The 24,292-nt window shown below is 37.7% G+C and overlaps 1 protein-coding gene across 1 annotated transcript in view; it reads right to left on the bottom strand.

The window, feature by feature from the left end:
* Nucleotides 1–24,292, bottom strand: part of LOC116841197 — a 32,857-nt gene that overhangs the window by 2,084 nt on the left and 6,481 nt on the right. The window contains 10 exon segments of the mRNA XM_032808852.1: nt 568–779; nt 1,523–1,881; nt 2,244–2,355; nt 11,148–11,245; nt 12,378–12,909; nt 14,170–14,529; nt 14,798–15,144; nt 18,200–18,295; nt 19,669–19,940; nt 22,547–22,613. Of these exon segments, the coding sequence (XP_032664743.1) occupies nt 568–779; nt 1,523–1,881; nt 2,244–2,355; nt 11,148–11,245; nt 12,378–12,909; nt 14,170–14,529; nt 14,798–15,144; nt 18,200–18,295; nt 19,669–19,940; nt 22,547–22,613 (2,455 nt within the window).

The raw sequence follows: 24,292 nt of genomic DNA, 5'->3' as shown, positions 1-24,292 counted from the left end.
TTGAGCATAGGATACAAACGAATTATGATTTTGATTGGAAAAATGTGAGCATTGTAGATAATGAATAGTGCTATAACGTATGATCTCCGAGATTTTGGATATTAAGAGCCAGATTAAAGGTTTGAGCAGGATATTGATCTGCTAGATCAATGATATATTGATCGCTAGATTCTGTTTCCTTTCCGTTATTAGACTTATTTAAGTAGTGTTCGTAGGAATATATTGTTTTCTTACGAGATCTTGACATCAGATTTGATGTAAGTTTTAGATCTAGAATAATTTCTATGGATTTACATTCTAATCCGTTATTCTCCACATGATTACTGTTCTATTTTAAATTTGCGACATTCACCGTCAGCAACTCTTATAGGCCTTCCACGCAGCGATGCAAGATATAAAATACATCTTCTTATTATTTAAACTATCTTTTTATTATTTAAACAAAATAATAAAAGATTAGGCTGAATCATTCTAATAAGTCAATTTGTGGAAATTTATAAAGAAATTTATAAAGAAATATATAGTTCGCCAAACAATTATCCTCATAAAAAGACTGAAGGAACTCACAAGTATCGAGTGAGATCTTCAACGTCGACGAGCATCGAATCCTGCTCCATGTGTAGATCGTCCCTCCTCAAAAGACCTTCAACAAGCGCCTCATTCAGCGCAGCAATCCTCGCGTGCAAGTCGTTCGCCACTACTTGAAGCTGCGCGACATTCAGCTCCGTGAGAAGCACTCGGGACAATCTGCGTCTATCCTCACCCAACTGAACACCAACCTATGAAGATTAAGGCATCATTTAAGCTTTTTGCAATAAAGGAAGAGTCCTAACAATTAGAACCATTTCATCAAGAGAGAAAAAACTTTCAGTGAGTAAAACATTATCGCATTCTTTGCATAAAGAATATATATTTGATAGAATTACATTAAAAAAATAAAAAACCTATATAACCGAATTGTGTATTTGCTAAAAATGATAAAATTATATAGGAAAGCATGTGTATTCGAATAACTGTTTAATCGTCAAATTAAGTTACACGATATAACTTTCGCAAAGCGAAAGAAATAGATAACTTCTCTATATAAGCTAAAATATGAAGAAATGTAAGAAATTTTCAATAGAAATAAGTTCAGACAGAGTCATATAGTATTTCAATTCAGTACATATTTCTATACATCAATTCTTACTAAAATTATTAACCTTTTAAGACCCAAAATACCTAATTACATATATTTATCTTAGGTCCTCCTCAAATTTTTTATATTCACAAAGTAATGATTCTGTTGATATAATGCTATCTGGGATTTCTAATGAAAAGTAAATATTTTTATAAAAGTTATGACGTAATAGATGGGTATTTTTTAAGACAAATATATTTTATTCACGTAGTGCTGTTATAATAGCATCGCAAGGCATACATAAAATGTTCACATGCTATGTTCAGCATTTTTGTCTGGCCTTAAAGAGTTGAGAGCAAGGTTACTTCGATTCTTGTGAACTACCTGGGACTCTTCACTCACCTTCTCCAAGCTGCATCGCACCATCTCGGTGATGGGACTCTGCTTCAGCCTCTGCCTTTCCACTTCCATTTGCATGTGCGCCATCTCCTTGGCCTGCGCCAGGGCCATTCGCGCTTCAGTCTGCAACCTAGCCTGCCGCGCAAAGAAGTCCGCTTCGTCGACCGGCGTGGAGTTGGAGCTCATGTCAAGTCTCAAGGACGGCAAGCTCAACATCTGCGGTCTTGACGGCGCCTGCTGCTTCCCTAGCTGCTTCGAGCCGAGAGATGTGGGCGTGGAGCCGGGGGATGCGTCGTTCTCCGAGCCCGGGGACTCGGTGTCCGATGACGTCTCGTTCATGAAGCAAATCTGAAGGTTCATTCCTGTAAAGACAAGACAAACGCTCTCTTGTAATTCGCCATCCGACACTCTGATTGCGGAACAAGCAAGCAATCAGCAGTCTCTCGACGATTACTCGAACATGAAGTAGTGGAAATAGCGTCTCGACAAGAAACAGCGGGAATGTAGGTGAAGCGAGAGCGTGAGAGCAAAAACGAGAGAAAGCCAAACTTCCGCGTATACGTTGCTCATTAATGATTCGGTGAACTGTCACTTTAATAGTTGGCCATTTTACAGTCGCAACGCGCTCATCCGCTCGGTTTGTACAGCTGATATCTCCTCGTGTTGCGGTTGCTCGGTGTCACGGGCAAAAACACTGGGAAATAAAATTCCAATCGATACGAACCGCTCTGAAGACGTGACTGAAGACTCGGCTTTCGTCCACGCTCGGCGCGTAGGTCCTCGGCATCAGGTCCCATCGCTAATCTCCTCCTGATCTCTTCGCGATCATTTCGTCGCTGTCAACAAAGATGTTTGAAAGGAAAAGTTTAATATTCGAAAAAACTGAAGTATAATTGATATGATTCAATGATTGTAGAATCTGTCGAGTTTAAAACATCAAAAATGTGAAGAATCTCAGGAATTCGTGCCCACAGATAGGTGACAATTTCTATGTGAGATATAAACAATCAGAACAGAATTTTAGGTAAATGATACCACGAACTTCTCGAGATAATCGCGATATCGTTGAATTTTCACGCATGCGAATTCCCTCTTTTCTCTCTCTTCATTTTACTATATTTGAATTACTGCAGTGCCAATTACGGACCTATAAATATCTCAAAATTTCAAGTTAAATAGGTTTACGACACACGTATCTTATTTTCGTCGAAATGTACATGTAATACATTGATATTATAAGAGCTTGAGTATGTCGATATGACCCCAAACGGTTATACTATTATTTATTTCTTTCTACTGGGTGAGAGCCAAAGGCAAATAAAAAAAGAGAAAGTATAAAACCTTTCCTTCTTAATAATAACAAGAATATATTTTAATCCGTTCAGATCCTTTTCCTTGCCAAAATTCAATCTTTTACTTTTCGCTGCTTTTCCAACCTTCTGTCCTTTTTTCGCATTCCTCTATTCGTCCATCCTCATCCACCTCTTTCTATTCCTAATTCTCTCCTCTTTCTTCGTCGTACGATCCTCTTTCCTCGTACGATCTGACGCCTTCAATTCTGCTCCTACTTTTCCTCTAGCTCCCCCTTTTTCTTTCCTCTACCGCGCATCTCTTAAAGTGATACCCCTATCTATTCCTAACGCTCCTCTAATGTTCTCTCCTTTGTTCTATTAGTCCGCAATCGTTATTTATTTGAAAATAATAAAAAAAACTGTACAATATGATTTGTTGGTTTGATTTAGAGTCGATGAGAACGCAGAATATATTTAATGTACATATTTATACGGCCAGTAATAACGACAGGGACACCGGATTACATAACGTGCAATCTCCGCTCTCCTTTTCGCCTTCGAAGTAGCTCCCGGGTTACACAGCGTGCTCTCGATCTACCTCAATATTGAACAACAATCCTTCAGAGAACTTTCCAAATTAGCGGCTGATTTCTACAGCTGAATTTTGTAGAAACCGCAACAAATTCGGAATCACAAATTACTTTCGGCCAGAGTCTTTATGCGTTCCTCCGCATGCTAAGTCAAATTTGATAAATACCTGATAAAACTAATTTAAGACTGCGCATGGCGAAATGCAAAAAACTACCGAATCTATGTCAAAAATGTAAAACTAGAAATGTCTTATCTTAATCCTGGAACCCTAAACATGGATAAAACTTACCCAGACTTATTTCTTATGATAATTTTTTTCAATTTTATCGAATTGCAAAGATATTAATAGGGCTATATTGCTCAGCGATTCTTACCCTGATTACAAAAAAAATCATTAAATTTCGTTAATTTTTCCAGGAGTTAAGAGCAAAAGAAGATTCTGAGTAAAATACACCTATATTTAAATATCAAAAGTTAAAATAATTCAGCAGAAATATTAGATTGCTAAAACCAAGTGCAATTGTCTGAAAAATGAACAATCATAATAATGATTATAAATTGTTTTCTTATAAACGCTTTTCGAGGACAAGGCCTTGGAATGACGATGAAAGCATTTGTCTACACCTACCAGTCTATTTCAAATATACTATATAGATTTAATTTAATTTCTCTTTCGCCCTTTTTTTCTTCAAATTCTATTTTTATTTTTACTCTTATTTTCTCTCACTTAATATATCTCAAAAAGCTTCTTATGTACACTCTTAGAAGGCAAGGTTTTGGAATGATAATAAACATAGTCTCTCTCTTTCTATTTGGCATCTTCATCTAATCACACCTGCAAGTTGTCATCAAGTTCGCCTCGTACGACCCTGTCGAATCGCGTGATCAGATCTTCCCTTTCGCCATCCTTCGTCTCCTTAGGCCACTCGATTGCCACACTCGTTTCCGGTGGCCTATCCGTTTCCGTGGTGATCTCTTTGTCGTCATCCTGATGCCACACAAATTACCACACTTTCCACTTTCATTCAGCGCAATACACGGCCGCGACATTACACTCTCGCGAAGGGCGACAGGTGCCCGCAAATTCAAGACGCGCGCATCAAACGTAAACCACGATAGTCGAAGGGCAGCGTTTTCCAAATGCACCTCTTGTAAAAATCTCATAGAACACCGGCCGGCAATGAATCCGACATCTTAACATCGTACACGTAAAGATACACCCGCAATAATTATCTTATCTTCTCACATCGAACTGCTTCAGATTTATATCTATATCTCGTAAGTATCTTCGATTACGGGTATCTCTAGATTCAACATCGAGCACTCTGCGTATAGACAGAGTGTCTCCGAAATGCTCCGAGCTCGGAGTTACAGACAGGACGACTCCGTGCTGGCGGCAATGCTGCACCAGCGGAGCCTGCTTCATCACGTACGTTAAAATCTGCTTGTTCATTAGCACGGCGACTTCCGCGACCTACTTTCACGCCTGCGTCGGTCGGGAACCATACCGAATCGTCTGGGTCGTCGACCTTCCTGTCGGAAGGACAGCAGGAGCAAGAAACTAAATCGAAATCGCCGGACCCTGATATTAGACGTAGCTAAATGCAACCGTACCCCGCACGTGTCACGTGCAAGCGAGATCGCTTAAGTAAGCGATACGTGTGAGGCTTTAATATATTCTGCAAGCATATAATTAATTCATTCGATTAATAATCAGAATTTTATTAATCGACTAATTCAGTTAATGAAATTACTATCTTGAAAATTAATATATTGCGTAAACAGGTTCTCGAAGTATACAGAGACGACAAGATAAATAAGAGCGGATGTTGATTTGAATATATTAATTATGGGAGAATGTTTCTTTTGACAATGTTAACGCATATCCTGAATATTACTCCGGACTAACATACGCACTAAATCGATTTTTCCTGTGAAATCAACCCCGGATTATTTTTAATGTTAATATAAATATTAATATAATTATATTTATATTATATAATTATATTATATTAATATAAATATAATAAATTAATATAAATATAATTTTATAATTATATTGTATTAATATAAATATAATTTAATATAAATATTAAATAATCCTCTTCCATTACCCCAATTCAATTACTTGAATTATGAATTATTTGATTTACTTTTATTAATTCAATTTATTTTAATACAAAACGAATGAAGTAATCATAATGCAAATAATAAGGACGAAGAGTAAGGAGAAAGTTAATTAATATTAATATTAAAAATAATTAGGATTCTGAGTCGATTTGACACGGGAGGTTGATTCACCGTGTAAGTATGACTTGCTTTATCTCTTCTTTTTTCAAATTAAGAATTAGTACTAATGAACTCTGAAGACAGTAATTGAAAGATTTAATTAGAAGATGGAGGAATCTTTATAATTTGTAATTAGTCGCTGTAAATTATGGATTTATCTCTTTCTTAAATTAAATCATTCGATTCTGATAATATTACCTTTGAAATTTTATACTAAATTGTAATTAGCTAATAGAACATCAAGGATGAACGTGTGAGAACGTTTGCAATGACGTTTCCGTTTTTTAGTGCGTTGAAGTTAAGCGTGTCGCAACAATAGCTGGCCACTGCGCAACGATAAGTACAAGAAACTGCGGCGATTAAGTTGTCAGTGAGTTAATGACTCATAGCTGAATGCCGATACGATAATTCATTGATAACGGTTGTGTTTTGTTTTCTGTTGAAGAATTTTGAACTTTGTAAACGCAAAACATTAAAGAGATGCCCCATACTAACATAATGTAGCTTCACTAATTTGTACTGTTTCTTTTATTTGATTGCATAAAATTGCAAAGAGTTTGTACAGAATGAAAGTGCAATTGTATGCAAATGTTTTTACAGAGTGAAAGTATAAATGCATAGAGAGTTACCAGATATTGTATTAAAATGAAAAATGAAAAATCTTGTAAATAAAAGAATTTTTATTACTTTTCATAGAATATTTGGTGTCTTTCTATGCATTGACGTTTTTGTTGCTAAAAGTATTTGCAATTCTACACAACCAAATAGAAAAACAGTGCAAACTACGAAACTGCATTACGTTGGTATCCAACATCCTCTATATCCGCGGATGATTTGCTCTTGTAAATAAACTGCTCGTGTGTTTCTGAAATCGTTGTCGAGATTAGACGAAGTCCTACTGCTCTTCACTATCATAACATTTCTGTCAACAAAACTATCAAGGATCGTCTACAATGTTACATCCTAAAGTCGTAGCACTAGTCTATGAGAGTCGATCATGTTTCCTTCAAATAAATTTGAATTTAATTTTTTCAAGTAAATTTGATGTGAACAATGAGAAGTTTCATTAACGAGTTCAATAAAACTTTTTATTTTTTATAAAATTGCGCAAAGGAAATACGTATATGACAGATTCGCAGACTAGTATTACGACTTTAAACTCCGTATTAATAATCGTTACTTGAAATTTGCGTGAAATGAGATACTCACATTTGAGTTTAGTGTTAGATGTGAGTTTTTCAGTGGATTGTGACTGCAAATCTAATGTCACTTATGTCAAGTGATTCAATTGAAACATTTAGATTTAACTCTAAATTCGTCGATTTAACTCTAAAATCTTGCGCAAAACAAATTTCAAGTAATTGCTATTAATATGAGCCTGAAACGTAAATACAACTGCATTGTAGATGACACTTTAGCAAAACCATGTCTTTTTCTTCAATCGTATTTTTTTCACGGAGAAAAATGCTGTTGCATCAATAAAAATTGCCACCATCGTCGTAATTGGAGTAAATCTTTTTGGTCCAACAGCAATGCCATTGAAACTAATACTTGAGTCATCGAAACAACATATGATATATTAGTTTCAATGGTATTGCTGCTGAATCAACAAGATTTATTCCAATTGCGACGATGTTGGCACTTTCTATCGGTACAACAGCATTTTTGCCGCGTCGAATTACTCGCGTAGTTATACATATATGTTGCTGTGTATTTAAATTGCTGCTTATCGGATTTGCGATGCACTGTCGCCCTTCATCCCCTGCGCGGAGAGCGCCCCTTACAAGATCAAAGTCGTCGTAAGTGAACGTATAGAGGTCCGCGACGAATCGCGAGTCCTTCTTGTAATGCTTGCGCGCCTTGTTGCTGCTGCCCATGATCGCGCACTTTCGTCGTGCACCTGTTCCTTATCGTCCTTATCGTGAAACGTAGGTTCTCCTCTCTCTCTCACGGACTTATCCGCGCTGATCTATCAGCGTGCGATCAGTTGCAATCTCGTCTATCCTCCTCTCTGGACTTGCACGAGTCCCTTGCGCGTCCCGGTTATTACTCTCGCGAATAATAACTGCCTTTTCAACTCACACGACGAACTCGCTTTCTCTCTGCCTTACGTTACCGGACAAAGTCGTGATCTAGAAAGGGAGCCGCCGATGTTGGATTCGGTCGAGCAAGGCTGCCAATGCGGCTTGACCCCGAGGCGTAAATCGGAAGTCACGAGACGCGCGCGAGACGGAGACGACACGAGACTGTGAGGTGAGTCGAGTGAGATCCTTCGTTAAGGTTTGCCGGCCGAAGGAGGTGCTCGATCGCAAAGGTAGTAGTAGTGGTATAGTGGTGGTGGTGACGGTGGCCGTGGAGGTGGCCTACGAGTCTACCTGGCCTAGCACCTAGGAAGGCTTCTCGTGATTCTCGGTGAAAGTGCTGGACGAGAGTGTATTGGCTAGTGCGTGTCGGCCGCGTTTCCGAGTTCGCGCGTGCAATTCGCTCCGACACGCGTAAAACGGGTGGAGTGTATCTACCAGATGTCGCAATCGGATAAATCAAGACGTCACTTGAGTATTAAATCATTGAATTGAGTTAGTTAATAGCTAGTTTGCTGGATGATTGTGTTTGCTTTAGCAAGCTTTTTGTAATTTGATAATATGCATAAGACTTATATGACAAAGAGATCCTCTCCTCGTTTGAGCCTCTGTTATTCTATCTTGTACATATAAAAGTGTGTAAATAATTAAAATAATTCTGATTTTTTCTGTAGTTTTCATTCTCAATAAGTAATAAATTTAATGAAATAGTAAAACATGATAAAGTAAATGTTCTAATTAGTGAAAATACATTAGTCAGTTAATAATGTATATGTTAAGCACACGGAATTGATTTTGTTGGGAAGTGAGTCAATTTCATGTGCTTAACGCGTATGTTACGGCTTTAATTGTATTATATTTTTTCTAATATATATAATATGAGAATATTTTATTTCATCTATATTTCCTCAAAAGTGGCTCATGTACCATTTAATGACATAACACTTTAGTTTTGTCTCAATTTGTGACATAAGCTGAATGTCCCAATTAGTGACCAAATCGACTCATCGCGAAAATAAAGAAATATATAAATTTATTAATAAGAAATAATAAATACTGATGTATTATTGATTGATAAAATTTGTAGTAAAAATTGATTGTATTTGATAAAATTATGATGCTTCAGTATTTAGTATATAATTTTTAATTTTATTTGTGCGAAACTCGATATAACTAATAATGTATAAAATATATATAAAATATATACAGAGTATATAAAGTATATAAAATTTAGAATAAAAACATATACATGCTTAGAATAAATATGGAGCTATATTAACTGATTTATTACGAAAAATAGATACAACTGTTGCAAATCGAGACATTCATTTTAAAATTTTAATTTAATATTCTTCTTTAAGTTAATATCCCTTATAAAGAGAATATTAAGAAATTATAATGATAGATATTTATTTATAAAAAAATAAAGATGATTAAATCTATAAAGTATAGAAAATCATATGTTCAACTTTCACAATCTTATTATCAATGAAATGTCTGGAGAGAATAATTCGTCACATGCAGAAATGTTTCGAGTTTGTTACACTATGCAAGCTGCAACGTTAGCTGCATCGTTGTAACAAAAGATCGTTAAATCATCTTCGGGGTCGTGCGTAAAACGTTTCGGTTGACCGGCCATGCGTGACTTCTGACCTACGCGTAATTCAACATTCGGAGCGCGATGCACGATCCTGTCAAACTCAATAGACAAAAAACTAAATTCGTTATCGTGTCAGAAACTGTGTTACGAAATAGAAGATTAAAAAGCGGATTCGTACATATTTTTCTCGCAATAATTATTCGCATGCCATGGCATCTGCCTGCACATATCTGCATTCAATAAGCTTGGTTATTATATCATATCGCTCGTTGTACTTCGTCACTCGAAACCACCGACTGTGTCAAGGTTTATCGGTTGCGTGATACAAACCATCGTGTGCGTCTGTTGATAATAATAAACAGTGCCTTCTTTATTTCAAATCAATTCGCTCGGTCAAAATGTGTGCGCAATTGCTACTAAAAACAATTTAGGCTGATAAATTTAGGCTAATAATTTATATTCGATATATATTCAAGTTTGAGTAAGTTAATTTTACTTTTAACCCAAGTTGAAAGTTAATAGCTCTTAAATTAACTTAGTTGAAAGTTATATAAACAAAAACTAACTCAAAAGGCAAGATAATATTAAATTAATTTGTTCAAGTTAAAAGTTGATTGTACAAAGCAATATACATATATAAAATACATGTATAATGTTTGTATAATTAACTTTTTAATCAATTATAATTAACTTTTTAGTGCTTAGAATTCCATACAACAAAGGAACGCTGATGTTCAGAAAGAAAAGGAAATTCTGCTATTATTATTTTAAATTTTTATTCTACATTATTAGCTCGCGACGATTCAAGTATTGAGAAAAATTATTTTAATTTATATAAAAAAGTTAATAAGTTAAGGTTAATACATTAAAAAAATAAATAACATTAGAATTAAAAGCTGACTCATTTAAAATTGGCTAAGCTAAGTTAAGAAGTTATTAACTTTTTAACATTTTAACTTTTAACTGATTAACTAGTTATTGTCCAAGCCTAGATATATCCAATAATTAGGTATGTCAAAATATATTGAATCGCATAAATAATCGCGGAAAATAATGTTGCCTGTCAAACAGTTCCGGCATGAAAATTTCACTAAAACACGGAGATCTCTTCGAAAAATTTGACGTTCCCGAGATGTTGCTTTCTAAAGCACTGTTGCACGCTCGCTCCAAGTACTCGTATCAAATAAGACCTACATATGCATCCGCCCACTACAGATGCCTCCGCATAGTACATTCGATGCAAACGTGAAACTTTAGAGATACGCGAAATTGATGCTGTTTATCGAACGTATTCAAGAGCCTCGAACAGATATCCAGATGAAACATTAGGAATGCGTTTTAGTAGAACGTGCGAGTAAATCGGGGGCTTTCATTGACCTAGCAGCTTTAGTTAATTTATGTATTAATTTTATAAAAGAGAGCAAAAGAGAAAGAGAGAGAAAAGAAGCATTAGAAATCGATAGTATGACATTGCGCGTTGTAGAGAATGAATAACAAGATAAAAGAGAATTTAGAATTTTTACGAAGTTATTTAATATGAGTTACGATATACTCAAACTGTAAAAATTTGTAAATTTGTAAAACTAAAAAATTTGTAAATTATAATACTTATTATTATCCTGCATTTATTATCCTATTATTATAACACTTATTATTATCTTGCATATTATTATCCTGTATATTACTAAATAAAACGCAAAGTCAAAACGATCTTGTTGACCTGTATAATTCGCACACAGAAAACTATTAATAGCAAAAAATTGCTAATCACTCACCCGACGCTCCTCCTCGCGAGCAGCTCTGAGGTGTGACTCGATGGCGTCCAAGTCGATCTTTGGCATCGCCGTCTCGATGTTGTAAACGTCGAAGCCGCCTTTAACAGTGCGCAAATGTCAAACGTGAGAACCTTTTACAGCGACGAGGCGGAGATACTACCGAAACAGCTAAACGGAAACTGACGAGTGCCGGAGTATCGCATGCATACGTAATCTCGAGAGGTTGAAATCTACGGTTTATCTCGTGCAGCTGTATGTTTTACACAGGTCGCATTAAATATATACCCGTTTCACACAACGAATCATTCGCTGTGTTCTTTACCGCGGACTTCTCGATAATTCAGTATCGATTTTTCTTTCATTTAACATTTGATTTAGCAAGGACACAAATAACAATTAATATATATTCAACATTATTGACATTTATCCTATAATATCCACATAAAAAGCAATATGTGTATAATAATAATTTATAAAATAGCATATACATAAAGAATACACACTACATTCAAGTCAATGTTACTTATTTCAAGTATTTCATAAGTTTAAATGTCCCTAAATCTATCATAAGTTCATCATAAGCGTCAGTTTATTCAAGATACATTCTGAATCCTAGTAAGTTTAACATTTCAATCATTTTTATCATTTTAAAATAATAATAAAAAAAGTTTGGTTGTAATGAATGAATGAATCAACGCGTTTTGTTTGAAGGAAATGGAATTTCTGGTTGTTGGAAACCAAATTTTAATTATACACTGAGAAAAAAAAGTACTTGAAAGTTTATTTGTGCAATATGAAGTTTATTTCCGTAAAATAAAGTTTATTTCTATAAAAAAATAACCTTTATATGCTAAAAATAAATTTTCAAGTTTTTTCAGTATAAGGACCAGAAATTCTCCAGAAATTCTCCAATCTAAACGCATTGGTTTGTTCGTTAAAAAAACCAAACTTCACGTTAATATATACAATCAAATTGTTCCTCCGTATATTATTAAGAAAATAATCTTTGTTGAAAATAATTGTTTAAAAGAAAGAAAGTAAACTGAGTAATTACTTTTCTTAATAGCATAATAATATTCCTCTGTGTGTATATTGGCATAAACTGTTAATATATACTATTCCATGTTTACTACCATAAATAATAACGACTATGACAACATCATAACAATGACGATGAAAATACAATTAAACGTAAAAGAACTAGGCTGATGAAAGAAGAGCGGTATCTACCTGATCCGTTCTCGATGTCAGCTCTGCGTTTATCGGGACGTCTATGAGAATTCGAGGTGCGTGAGTGCTGGTGCTGTTGCTGTTGCTGCTGCTGGCGGCGCTTGGCCTGGTTCCTGGCCATCTTCTCCTTCTTCCTGGCGTCCGCGCTGGACGCCTCCGATAGTTCGCGTTCCAGCAGCTTGTTGGTGTCCTCCATGTGGTCCTTGATGACCGAGGTGGACCGTGACTGACTGCGAATGTTCTCGATGGACTCCATCGCGACTACGTCCGGCACCGGTTGAGCGTACTTCTCGAGGTCGACACCTATGTCCCGACCGATACTTGACAGCAGGTCGATCTCCTCCAGCTTCGTGTACGTCGGCCGCTCCTCGGCGAAGCCTTCGGAGTAGTCGCTGTTACTCTCCGACTCGTCGTCGTCGGCTGAGCCGCCCGACGTCACCGGCTGACGGTTGCCTATTTTGGACCGGGCTGGGTGAGGCAACTCCTTTGCCTCGCGTATCAGGTCGATGTGCTCCACCGCGACGTCCTCCGTCTGCGCGCCCAACCGAGATCGTGCGCGTTTAATCGACCGTGCTCGAGCGCGTCGACAGTTAGACGGGCGCGAGTCGCCGGTGACAGGAAGTGGGATTATCGGGACATCGCGATTGTTGTGCAAATTAATCGCGCGACGTTGAAGAGGCGCCACACGCCCGTAGGGGAGGCATTCGGTTGCAAATACAAAAGAAATGCGCGACATTTAAATAAGCCTCGATCGCAAGTAGTAGTTAGCAACTGAAGAATATTTAATGGCAATGGGACAGAAATTGATTGCATTTAAATGCAATTAGGTTAAGCATTCGTTCCGATTAAGCTTGGATGAAAAGGAGGATTTCTTTCTTCTTTTTTTTTTATTGTAGTTTTATAATTTCAGAAACTTTATAATATATCTCTCTATGTGATTCTGTGGAATATTGAAATTTGAGAGTATCTGAAGTAACAGTTAACAGAAAGAAATTCTGAAGATATTACAAAGATTTAAAGAGAACGAAATGAAATGCGTGGGGTCTCTCAGACCTCACCTTTCCAACGACGGTTTAACTAAGCTAAATCATGAATTCAAGATACGGATCTTTTGTTCTGCTATTATATTCAAAACTACCAGAGTCAAAATTTTTATTTTATTTTTATTTCAACTCTATTTTACACCTACTTTGATACCCTGCAGCCCACATCAATCTCTTTTGATTCCATTTAACCTATTAACTTTGCCGAGAGGTTCTCTTTGAAACTTATTATAATACAAATGACATTTTGTGCATTTTTTGGCATTTAAAGTTGCTGAATAGGTAATTGCAATTTCCATGTTTATTAAACATAGAGTCTTATTACATTGTAATGTTAATCCGATTTAGTAACAACTGTAGTTAGTGTGAACTGTTGCATTTAATTGAAGTATACTTTTAGATCTAAAAGACTATATCAATCGGATGCAAGAGCTCACTAATGGTTGTTATTAAACCGAACTGAAGTTGCTGCATAAACATAGTCAATGACTGATCCTTCAGAATATGCAGATGTTAGAAAGATGTTAGAAAGGTCGAAAGTAGAGCTAAAACCTCGACTCGAGTAATTAGGATTACTTTTTAATCAATGATAAAACCCAGCAATTTTCAAATATGTTATTCTTCCCTTCTATGTTTTCTACTACCGATATAAAAGTATTTTTAGTCAATGCCGTTGTATTTAACAGAACTCTAAGTTAAAATGTTAATCCTTTGTTGAGAAGAAAATATTTCTAATTCATCACACTCACCTCGCCGATTTCGCTAGTCTTCCCGGAGTCCAAGATCTCCTCAATTTCCGGAAACTGCAAACTCTCGCTCACGCTGGTGGTCAACTCCACCAGCTCGACCTCGACGGGGACTTCACGCTCCCGTTTGTCCTCGAGGGTCGCCTGCGACAACTCGGGCGCGTGCTGGTCCACCTGGTCGGCCAGGCCCTCTTCCGGCTCCAAGACCGTCAAGTGGGTCTCCGCCTCAACGACGCCGTTCACGACGACCTCCGGCTCCGGCGACAGCGACTTCTCTTCGGACCTAGAGACCTCCACGCTCTTTACGTAGTTGATGCACTTTTCCGAAGGCGGCACCACCGACTCGTATAGAGAAGTCACAGTCTGGAACGGGAGACGAGAGCGGCATGATGATGATGTCACGCGTGTACGCTCGTAGGAGTATGCTCGATTATTTTTACGCGTTGATAACCGCCAATCGACTGACTGCACGCCGTCGACTGCGCGCGCGGTTTTACCAGTGACAAACTCGATTTGCTCGCAGAACGAGTTCACCACAGTGGTGAGAGGATTTCGAGTCGTTATTTTCTATTTCCTCGAGGCTTAAGTCAAGTAAACCGTCGATCAATCCACTCCAAGTCAAGCAGGTTACCTGTATGTTGAACTTGGGCTTCTCGTAGAAGACCTTGCGGTCGTTCCGTTGGCCGCAGAGATGATTAATGCTGTCGTCGACGTTGTTGTTGTACTCGTTGTCGTTCTCCAACGGCGTCTGCTCCTGGTGGACGCCCGAATAGAGCGGCGGGTAATCGGAGCAGCTGTCGTGCTCGTCCTCGGTCAAGTCGGTGTCCGACAGCAAGGAAGGCGCCAGGTGCTGGAAGCCGGGGTAGTTGGGGTTGACGATGCCGCGGCAGCCTGCTGGAAGGTTCCCTTCCTCGGACCAATCGGACCACTCGGACGGCGTTAACTCGTGTGATGAGTTCTCGTGCGGCGAGTTACGTCCTGCAACAATTCGCGCGCACCGCTTCAGCATCGGCCGGAATACCGAATAATTGGACGTCTCGTTGGAACGTGACTCATCGTCATCACAGTCCGGCCAGTCGGCCGACTCGTGCACTCGTAGAGGGCTTTCATCGGCCCACCCGCGAAGCTCTAGGTGTTCGCATGCACACATACAGAGGAACTGTTCTCGTGCACGTTGATGAGGACAATTTGTCGCTTCGAATAATTCCCGATCTCGGACAATTCCCGGTACTGCGAGTGATTTGTCACCAACCAGGCCGACAAATCGCTTCTCATTGACTCTCTCACACCATGAACAACGAGATTCTAGAGATTTTTTTATTTTAAATTATTACTCTCGCGTAGATTTTCCGATTCCACGGAAAAGACAACACGAAAAAGTCAGATTAACATGACATTTTTAGTTAAACAAGATTTGGTTAAACTAAATAGAATTTCTTGTTATCATAATAAAATTCTGATAGCCAACCGGAATATTTAGGTTTAACAACGGTCAGAATTTCGTTACTGCTGGTGCAAAATTATAATATTTAAGTGTCAAATTATAATATTTGGTCAACGACTATTGGTTGAATTAAATAAGATTTCAGGTTATTATAATCACATATTCTAGTATTTAACGTTGATTACAACACAGATAGAGCATAAAAATTATAACGGATCCATCAATTAATGAAGTGGCGTAGTGCATAGACGACTCACAATCTCTTTCACAAGAGATTCGAATCCCACTAGGATAAAAGGAAATACTTGAAAATTTATTCGTGGGATATAAACTTCATTCACAGAAATGAACTTTATATCCTATACTTTATATCCTAAAGCTTTGTAGAGAAAGAAACAGGAGATTGAGAGAAATTAAAGAAAAAAAAGAAAAACAGAAATGAGGATGGAATATACAGAATGTCAAATGGTTAGATTATGCTTATAACTTTCAAGGAAAGAATAGGGAAATAATAACATAAAGTTGTAATAGTTAAAAGATGTGATAACTAATATAGGTAAGTACTAAAAAGGTAAGTATAAGGTAAGGCAGATTGAATAATGACTGTGACATGATAATAAATAAAGAATTGTAATATTTGTGATAAATTTAATTTGTGTAAATTTAAGTTGTGATAAATTTAAATTGTGATATTTGTGATGAAATGGTAACTGTTGTGATATTAGGATTAGAATATAGGTAATTAAAAGTTTATAAGGTATGAACGAATGAGTATGATTAAAGAAAGTTTTGTAAATCAAGTCCCCTTCTTAACAATTGTAACTGAAGTAATAAAATACACATAACATATATAATTTATATCTCACACAAAGAAATTTCCAAGTATTTCATTCTCAGCGTACAAATCCCAAGTTTCAAATTACATGGATGATTTTATAATTTTGTAGTTCCTTTCATTTATAAAATAAAACTACAAAATCGTCGTTTGCGTAGTTTAGAAGGACTATTGACGTTACAAATATCTGTCTTTATGAAAGCTTTTGTCATGTAAAAGTCATCGGCTTCATGAATCATATTATGGGACATTGTTTCCATAATAATAGTTCATTGATTTTGCGAATACTACGCGTCACAGATCATTGTATCTACGGTAAATGTTGCCATGAGTGGAATCTCGTGAGTTTATGACAACTCCACTGATCTCTGGAATCGTCATTAAACAACTCGACGACCGTTACACGTCGCAAGCTAATCTACACATACCGAACGGTAGTCTCGATTCCAACCTAATCTTACGATCTCGCACTTCACGGGTAATGGTTTAATGTCAAGGATATACGCGTTATTAATGGCAGAGCTGATGGAAAATATCGAAGTTCGCCACGAGCGGCCGTGGCGTCGCGAAAGCGCGACGAAACCTTCGACCACCATTGCTTTCCAATAAAATCTCGGACATGCTGGCACATCGTGCGACACTTAGCAGAAGCGTGACTAAAAACTAGGGCAATCAATTGCTCAATTTCCGATAGGCGCGATGATCCGAGATATTAATAGGTGATTCAGACGTGCGCGACCATCCAGTCATCGCTCGCGCGATTGTTGCTCTGCGCGCACGCTTCGCTGTTTCTCATCTCTTTCTACACTCTATCGATCTTTCTCTTTTTTCTACATATATGTGCTCTCATCTTTGCACGATATAAAAATATAAAATTTACATAGTATAAAATTGTGACAATTACATATGCGACTTTTTTAGAAGACTATGTGCGCGATTCGATCGTCTCAGAAGGCACAATGACCCACAATGGGGGATGAAACATCTAAATTTGTGGTCAAAATCCTAAACGTGGTTGATTTTCAAGTATAAAATTTTATGATTTACTTTGCATACCCAAGAGAGTCATTCTAACTCTTTATTTAATTGTTAGTATTTTAAGATATTTTGTGTTCATTCACCATTCTTTTTACATAGAGAAAATATTGTAGTAAAAATTGCAACAAAATTTATCTAATGTTGAATCATACAAATTATGTTCTTAGTATGTTCAAAGGTCATCATTGGCACGAGTAATAAGGAACAGAGAGAGTTTTCTGAAATATTAGAATCGCGCAAGGAATCGAAATGGCTTTCGGATATCCAAAGGGGGTTGTCGTTTCCAGACTTTGTAGTTTGGAAAAATATTAAAACCACCTATTGATCTATTATTACTTATTGGTCTATCTTATTATTTATATATATGAATGAAGTATATGCTTCGCAACAGCTGATTCGATCAAATTTTCTTAAGACCGCCGAATGAGTCTATGTAATTGCATCAATATGAGCAAGAATATTTCGCAAGATATTATTCATGTTGGGCTTGCTGCATAGAAACGAAGATAGTTAACACACAATTAAGCTTATCACTATATATATCGAACGTTAAACTATTTGAATATGTGAATACTTTTGCATAATTCTGAAGTTCGCAATATATGAGGTCTTAGCCACAAATTTAGACGATGCGTCCCACTGTGCGTCGTATAGGGCTTCTCTCGACAGGGGTCGAGTCGTATGTACAGGGATTAATTCAGGACGAAGGAGCTCACCTTCGTAGTCGGCGAGGCTCTCGACGGAGCTGTTCCTTCGTATCCTGGGCTCGGTCAGATTGTTGTTTACGTTGGCGGATCGCTCTTCAGTCGTGCCTAATAATATACGTTACTTACTTTAAGCTACTTTCTCTTTCTCGTCCCCCGCTCAAAGTGCCCTCTATTGCTCTTTGTCAATTTGGCTCACTTGTCGCCGAATGAAACGCGGATCGATTTCGAGGGATTTATAGCGCGATTGTAATAGCACGTGCGAACGAGTCGGACACTTTATCAGGGCGCATAACAACAATACCTATTTCGCGCGCATGTCTGCCCCGCCATTCGAATCATTTCATACTGAAATAAACGAACGCGGCGAAACGTAAATGGCGTAATGACGTGTCAGATAATTGACGGTAACGTCTCATTGAGTGCGAGAGCGCGCCATTGTCATTTTGATTGAAGAACTTATTTATACGCGTATAAAAAGAGAGAGAGAAGAGAAAACAAGGACGGACGTTAATTTCCCGTCACCCTACGTGTCTTGTAAAAGGCAACCCGTTTTATGAAGCACTTGCGCAATCTTATGAAAAAAAAAAGAAAAATCTATACGCTGAAAAACAAGCTCGTTAAGAAATATTCATTTCGAGGTGACTGCGCGTCATCCAATTTCCTCTCTATTGCAACACGAGAGATAACTGGTCAATTCTTTCTGGTTTCTCCTCTTTCATCTCAAAACGCCATATAGTAGGTTGCAAAACAAGACACAATAAAGTAGAGAGTTCACCAAACTGTCAAAATTGAGAGTTACTACTCTCTGAGGGGTTTGCCCAATAATTTTATTATTAATTATTATTATTACTTATTAGTATAATGATTATTATTATTATTACTTATCGTTCAGCGTTCTTAATTACATTATTAATTATATTATCATTATTGACAGGAGGCTGAGAAAGATTAAAAGAGAGAAAGAAAAATAGGAATGAAGAATGGGAATATATAGAATGCCAAATGGGTAAAGTATAGTTATAATTTTGAAAGAAACAGTAGGGAAATAATAACATAAAGTTATGATAGTTAAAATATGTGATAGTTAATAGGTAAATAGATAAGTTAGCATAAGATAAAACAGATTGGAAGTAAGGCAATGAGGACTGTGATATGATAATATTTATGATATTTGTAGATAGTAACTGTTGTGATATTAAGATAAAAATATATGTAGTTAAAGGTTTCATATAAGATATGGACGAATGAGTGTGGTAATATAGAGTGTGGAGTGTAGGGAAAGTTTTGTAAACCAAGTCCCTTTTTTTCTGGCGATTTTTTGTAGAGTAACAAGATACATACATATATTATCATTATTACGTACATAAGTCCGTCCGTAATGACTCTGAATTTTGACAGTTTGGTGAGCTGCCAGCACGTCATTGTTTTACCCGAGGCATTTTGCGAGCCACTGCACACACAAAAAACGGTACACTCACCCTCGTAGTCGGCGAGGCTCTCGACGGAGCTGTTCCTCTGCACCTTCGGCTCAGTGAGATTGTTGTTGACGTTGACTGGCTGCTGCGGCGGGGTGTTCTGTTGCACGTTGTCGCGCGCGATCGCCAAGGAGGACCACGTGGTGGTGTCCTCAGCCAGCCGGAAGTCCGCCGAGTCCGGCTCCGGCGGGAGCGAGCCCGGGCTCGCCGCGTTCTCGTTGCGATCGCCGATCTCGCCGGCGATGTTCCGGCTCGGGCCGTGCCTGCGGAGCTGGCTGCGTGCGAGACCGAGAAATGAGTCCAGGTGGATCGATACTACACGTACGTATGTACGTCGGGTGTAACACCAATGGCCCCGGCCGTCGATGCCGAGGTATAGGCGGCGGCAGCACGCCTACGATCGCCGACGCCGCCGCCGCCGTCGCCATCGAGAAAGAGAGAAGACATCACGCGCACGTTTATATTTATAGCGCGTTAACTAGAAAATAATCAGATGACTTTGTCGCAATTCCACCGGAAGATTGCGGCGGCACGGTACGTGGACTTCTCTCTCCCTCCGTGGGCGTCCCTTCCTCGTTACATCGTCGCGCGTACACCCAAAAAAAAGATTTGGTAATAACCATCAAGTCTGGGTGATAGTTACTAGATATGCTTTGGTGAAATACTTTTCAATATAATCAGATAATTTGATAAATATTAACAATCTTAGCAAGTTTGTGATATATGTTGCCAAGGCTTAGTATCTATTGCTGAGACTTGATAAGTATTAACAATTTATATGGTATGTATTATCAAATAGCTTGTTAAGTAAAACCATATTGTTTAGTAATGCTTACTATATTATGTGATAATCCGCACAGAAGTTTCAAAAAGCTTTCAGAAAGATTTCAGGAAGATCTCAAAAGAGTCCAATGTTTCTGAAACCTTTCTGAAAGCTTCTTGAAACTTCTGTGCTGTGTGGGAAATATATGATCAAACGTTTTGGTAATCACACTATTTAGTAAATTATTTATTTTAGTAAATTTTTAGTATTATTAATCAAAATATTTAATTGATTCAACTAAATAAAGACTTGTTTTACCATTTTATAATTATTACCAGATAATTAGTAAAATTATTACTATATTCGATACTAATTATACCAAATATCGCTAATACTGAAATACTCAATCAAATTATGCTGTATCCACCGCGATTGCTGTTATTACTGTAAAATGAGAAGAAAGATATTTGCGCTAATTCGCTCTAATTTTGTAAAGTTTCTAAAATTTGACATAGGACGTTACAGAGCATTAGCGTTTACGATCAATTGTGCTGAGTACGCAACTTTCATGAAGTTCTTGTTCTTCTGTACCCGGAGAGAGATTATGGAAATTGACATTTTATTCTACCATCTTTCGAGATAAAGGAAAGTCATTCTCTTTTATAATACCATTACATGTTAGTGAAATGTCAAAGTGATGGACTCGAAAACTATTGATAACGTAGGGAGGCAACCATCAAAACATTTTGTCAGATAAGCACTAACACGATTGCCTTACTCTTTTCGTATTTCTTATACATATAGATTTTATATATGTGCTGCTTCGTTTTTAACATAAAACCTAGCCATACATATATAAAAATCGTTCTAGAAACATTTCATGAAATTTTGAGTTTCTAGATTCAGAAGATACACACAGAAAAATGCATACCGCATTTAAATAAATATTACTTGTTTCAAGTATTTCACGAATCTATATATGCGTAAATTTATCATAGATTTATTACAAATATTACATTTATCCAAAGTACATTCTAAATCCTAGTAAGCTTAGCATTTCATAATCAAGATTAGATTAAAATAAAAATTTGCTTAGCTTACATAGAATCGAGTCAACTTTTTCTTTGATAAAATTTCATGATATTTTTGTGAAAAGAATAAATTCTTCTTTTGAGTACATAATAATGATTCAACATTTGTGAGTATATTTAAAGACTTATCAAAAAAATTCTTGTTGAAAATATACTGGGAAAGAAATACTTGAACATTTATTCGTGAGATATAAACTTTATTTTTACAGAAATAAATTTTATTTTGCAGAAATAAATCTTACATTCCACAAGTATTTTTTTCAAGCAGCATTTTCAAGTATTTTATTCTCAGTCTAGCCGTTACTCAAAAGAAAGAACGCAAGCTAAATAATCCGTTTTCTCAGCAGTAGAATGATATATTTCTGTGCGTACACATAGAAATGTCTTCTGAAATTTTCCTAAGTGCAGAAAAATTTCATTTCCTAAGTGCACGTTCAGAATATACAAGCTTCAGAATTATCATATCAAGCAAATATCTACGCTGACAACTTCAAAATGTTAATCTTGAAATTTTTTATCGTCACACATTGAACAATGCAGCGACTCATTTTTGCACGTACTTCTACTGTGCAAGAACATTAATAATTCTGTACAATCAATACGATATGAGTAGGAAAAAATCAACAAGTTTGATCAGCAAAATATGGCTATCCCTTAAGAAAACATATTATAAAAATAATTGCTATATAGAAAAGCACAAATATAATAACACTGCGTTCCAAATGTAAATAGAACAAGTCACGCGACATTGTACAGTTATTGCAGTGTCACGCGGTGAGTTTGATCAGCCCATTGAAAGTACGAAATAAGCTCGCTCGCTAGCGCGAAGCACCGATTGAAGGGCAATGTTTCGAAACACATTACGTAATACGAAATGCCGCGAGGGATAATTTTCTCCCCCGGCAATTCGCCGCCTTCCAGCACTTCGATTAAAGTGATCATTATCTCTGCACGTGATCGCATTCAACCGCCGCCGATTAAACGGGGAACCCTCCGCGATCGCTCGAGGCGATCTAGTGTCACTTACTTGTTGTTCAGTCCACCGGGATGCAACGGCACCGAGACGACGGGCTCCCTGAGCCGCATGTCGGTTCCTCCGAGTCTGAAAGAGAAGCGGAAACGGCCAGTTTAGTTCGCCGTGAAGATGTGGCACGAGCGGAAACGGAGTCGCTCGTGGATCGTTGCGAGGCCGATCTCAATGCCGATCTCGCGCGTTCCTCGCGGCCGCGGAAACGAGGCTCTTCGCGAGGGATCGCCGCGAACACGTCGGCCTGTCGATCGCGAACAGCCGGCGAGAACGAGACGATACGAGAGTCACGGGAATCGATCGTGCGACACGCTCTCTCTCGTCCGGCCGGCATTTGCAAGGCGACCGAGGGAAAAAGGGAATGGGACTCACCGTCCGCCATGTTGAAGCCGTGCGCAAGGGTGCTCGCGTTCCCCGCGGTTTATCGACTCGCGACCGACACCCTCGTTTCACCCTCTCCGGCCTGTCCCCCTCCCTCACCCCGGCCACCCTCGCTTGCGTCGTCCGTCAGGGACGGTCTTGGAGGTGAGATCACCCTCCGGAAAAATTCCCATGCCCATCAGTCGCGTTCCCCGTGATTTTTAACTTTATGATCCTCTAAGTGGCGTGACCGGAAAAATTTCTTGATGAAATATTAAATTGTCTTCTTTTTGATTTACTTGAGCTAGTATTTCTTTTAACTCATAGCAAATGCGAATTAAATCTATTCTGTATCCTATTTTTCAAAGAAGATAACAATAAGGAGGAAAGAGAAATCTAAATGTACTTATATATTACAAAAAATGTGTCGTGCAGTCATTTTAAGTCACCCCTAATCTAAGGAGTGAATGTTTCTTTGGTGTTAGTTTCTCTTTCTTTTTACGTTAATACTAAACACTGTCTTATCGACTCCATATATTATTATTTTTATCTATCAGCTTCTTAATTTCACGTAATTTCTATATTATTTTTCTGGGTACACAGACAAGGAAAACTAAAGGAGAATAACTCGACTTTGACAGATATTGCGATTGAAGATATTTGGTAAACAATATCCTTTGAATAGTGTAACAGGTCTTCCGTTACCCCCAGAAGCCGGTCCTGTCGTCTACGTAGCGTCATCTCCGTCTCGCACGTGCGCGGCAACCCTCAAGCAACCCCCCAGGCACCCTCTCAGCCACCCTCATCTTGCTTTACAACCCCTCGAAGTCTTCTTTTGCGATACGCGCTATCCTTCCGCGTGTGTCACGTACGTACGTAAAACGTGGAATCATTGAGAGGTTTATTTTAGTGCCTTGCTAAGAAAATCTTCGGAACTTTTTCATATAGCATCTTCCTATAGAGGTCACCTAATAATACCGCAACTAATCTTCCCACAAAACTGGAAAATGAGTTTATCAAGGGATTTATAGAATATTTCGTGATGAATCCAATGCATCACGTATTTTTAAGATCTTCTCTAAAGTCTCATATTTAAAATTTCACCATTCCCAGGTATTTAGTATCTAAAACCGCGATTTATGCATCAAGGATTTAAATTCATTTCGCGAGTCGCGAAATTCTAAATTGCAATATTTCATTTGCTCTGAAAATCCGATTCCTCAAGTAGAAAATAGCCCGTGTTATTTTAGAAATCTGTCAATTCTTAAATACAGAGCGAAGACTTCGCTTTATACATGGAATTATAATTGAATCCCGATGTCTCTTCGGTAAATCTGAACTGATGATTTTGCCGAAGAGGATGCGTTACTGGCGTAGACAGTCAGT

The sequence above is a fragment of the Odontomachus brunneus genome, unplaced genomic scaffold (genome assembly GCF_010583005.1).
Source record: "Odontomachus brunneus isolate Ranch 3 - 2012 unplaced genomic scaffold, Obru_v1 Obru_scaffold_014, whole genome shotgun sequence".
In the NCBI taxonomy this organism is placed as follows: Eukaryota; Metazoa; Arthropoda; class Insecta; order Hymenoptera; family Formicidae; genus Odontomachus; species Odontomachus brunneus.
Note: the sequence above shows the minus strand (reverse complement) of the source record. Positions and strands in the feature narration are given on the sequence as shown.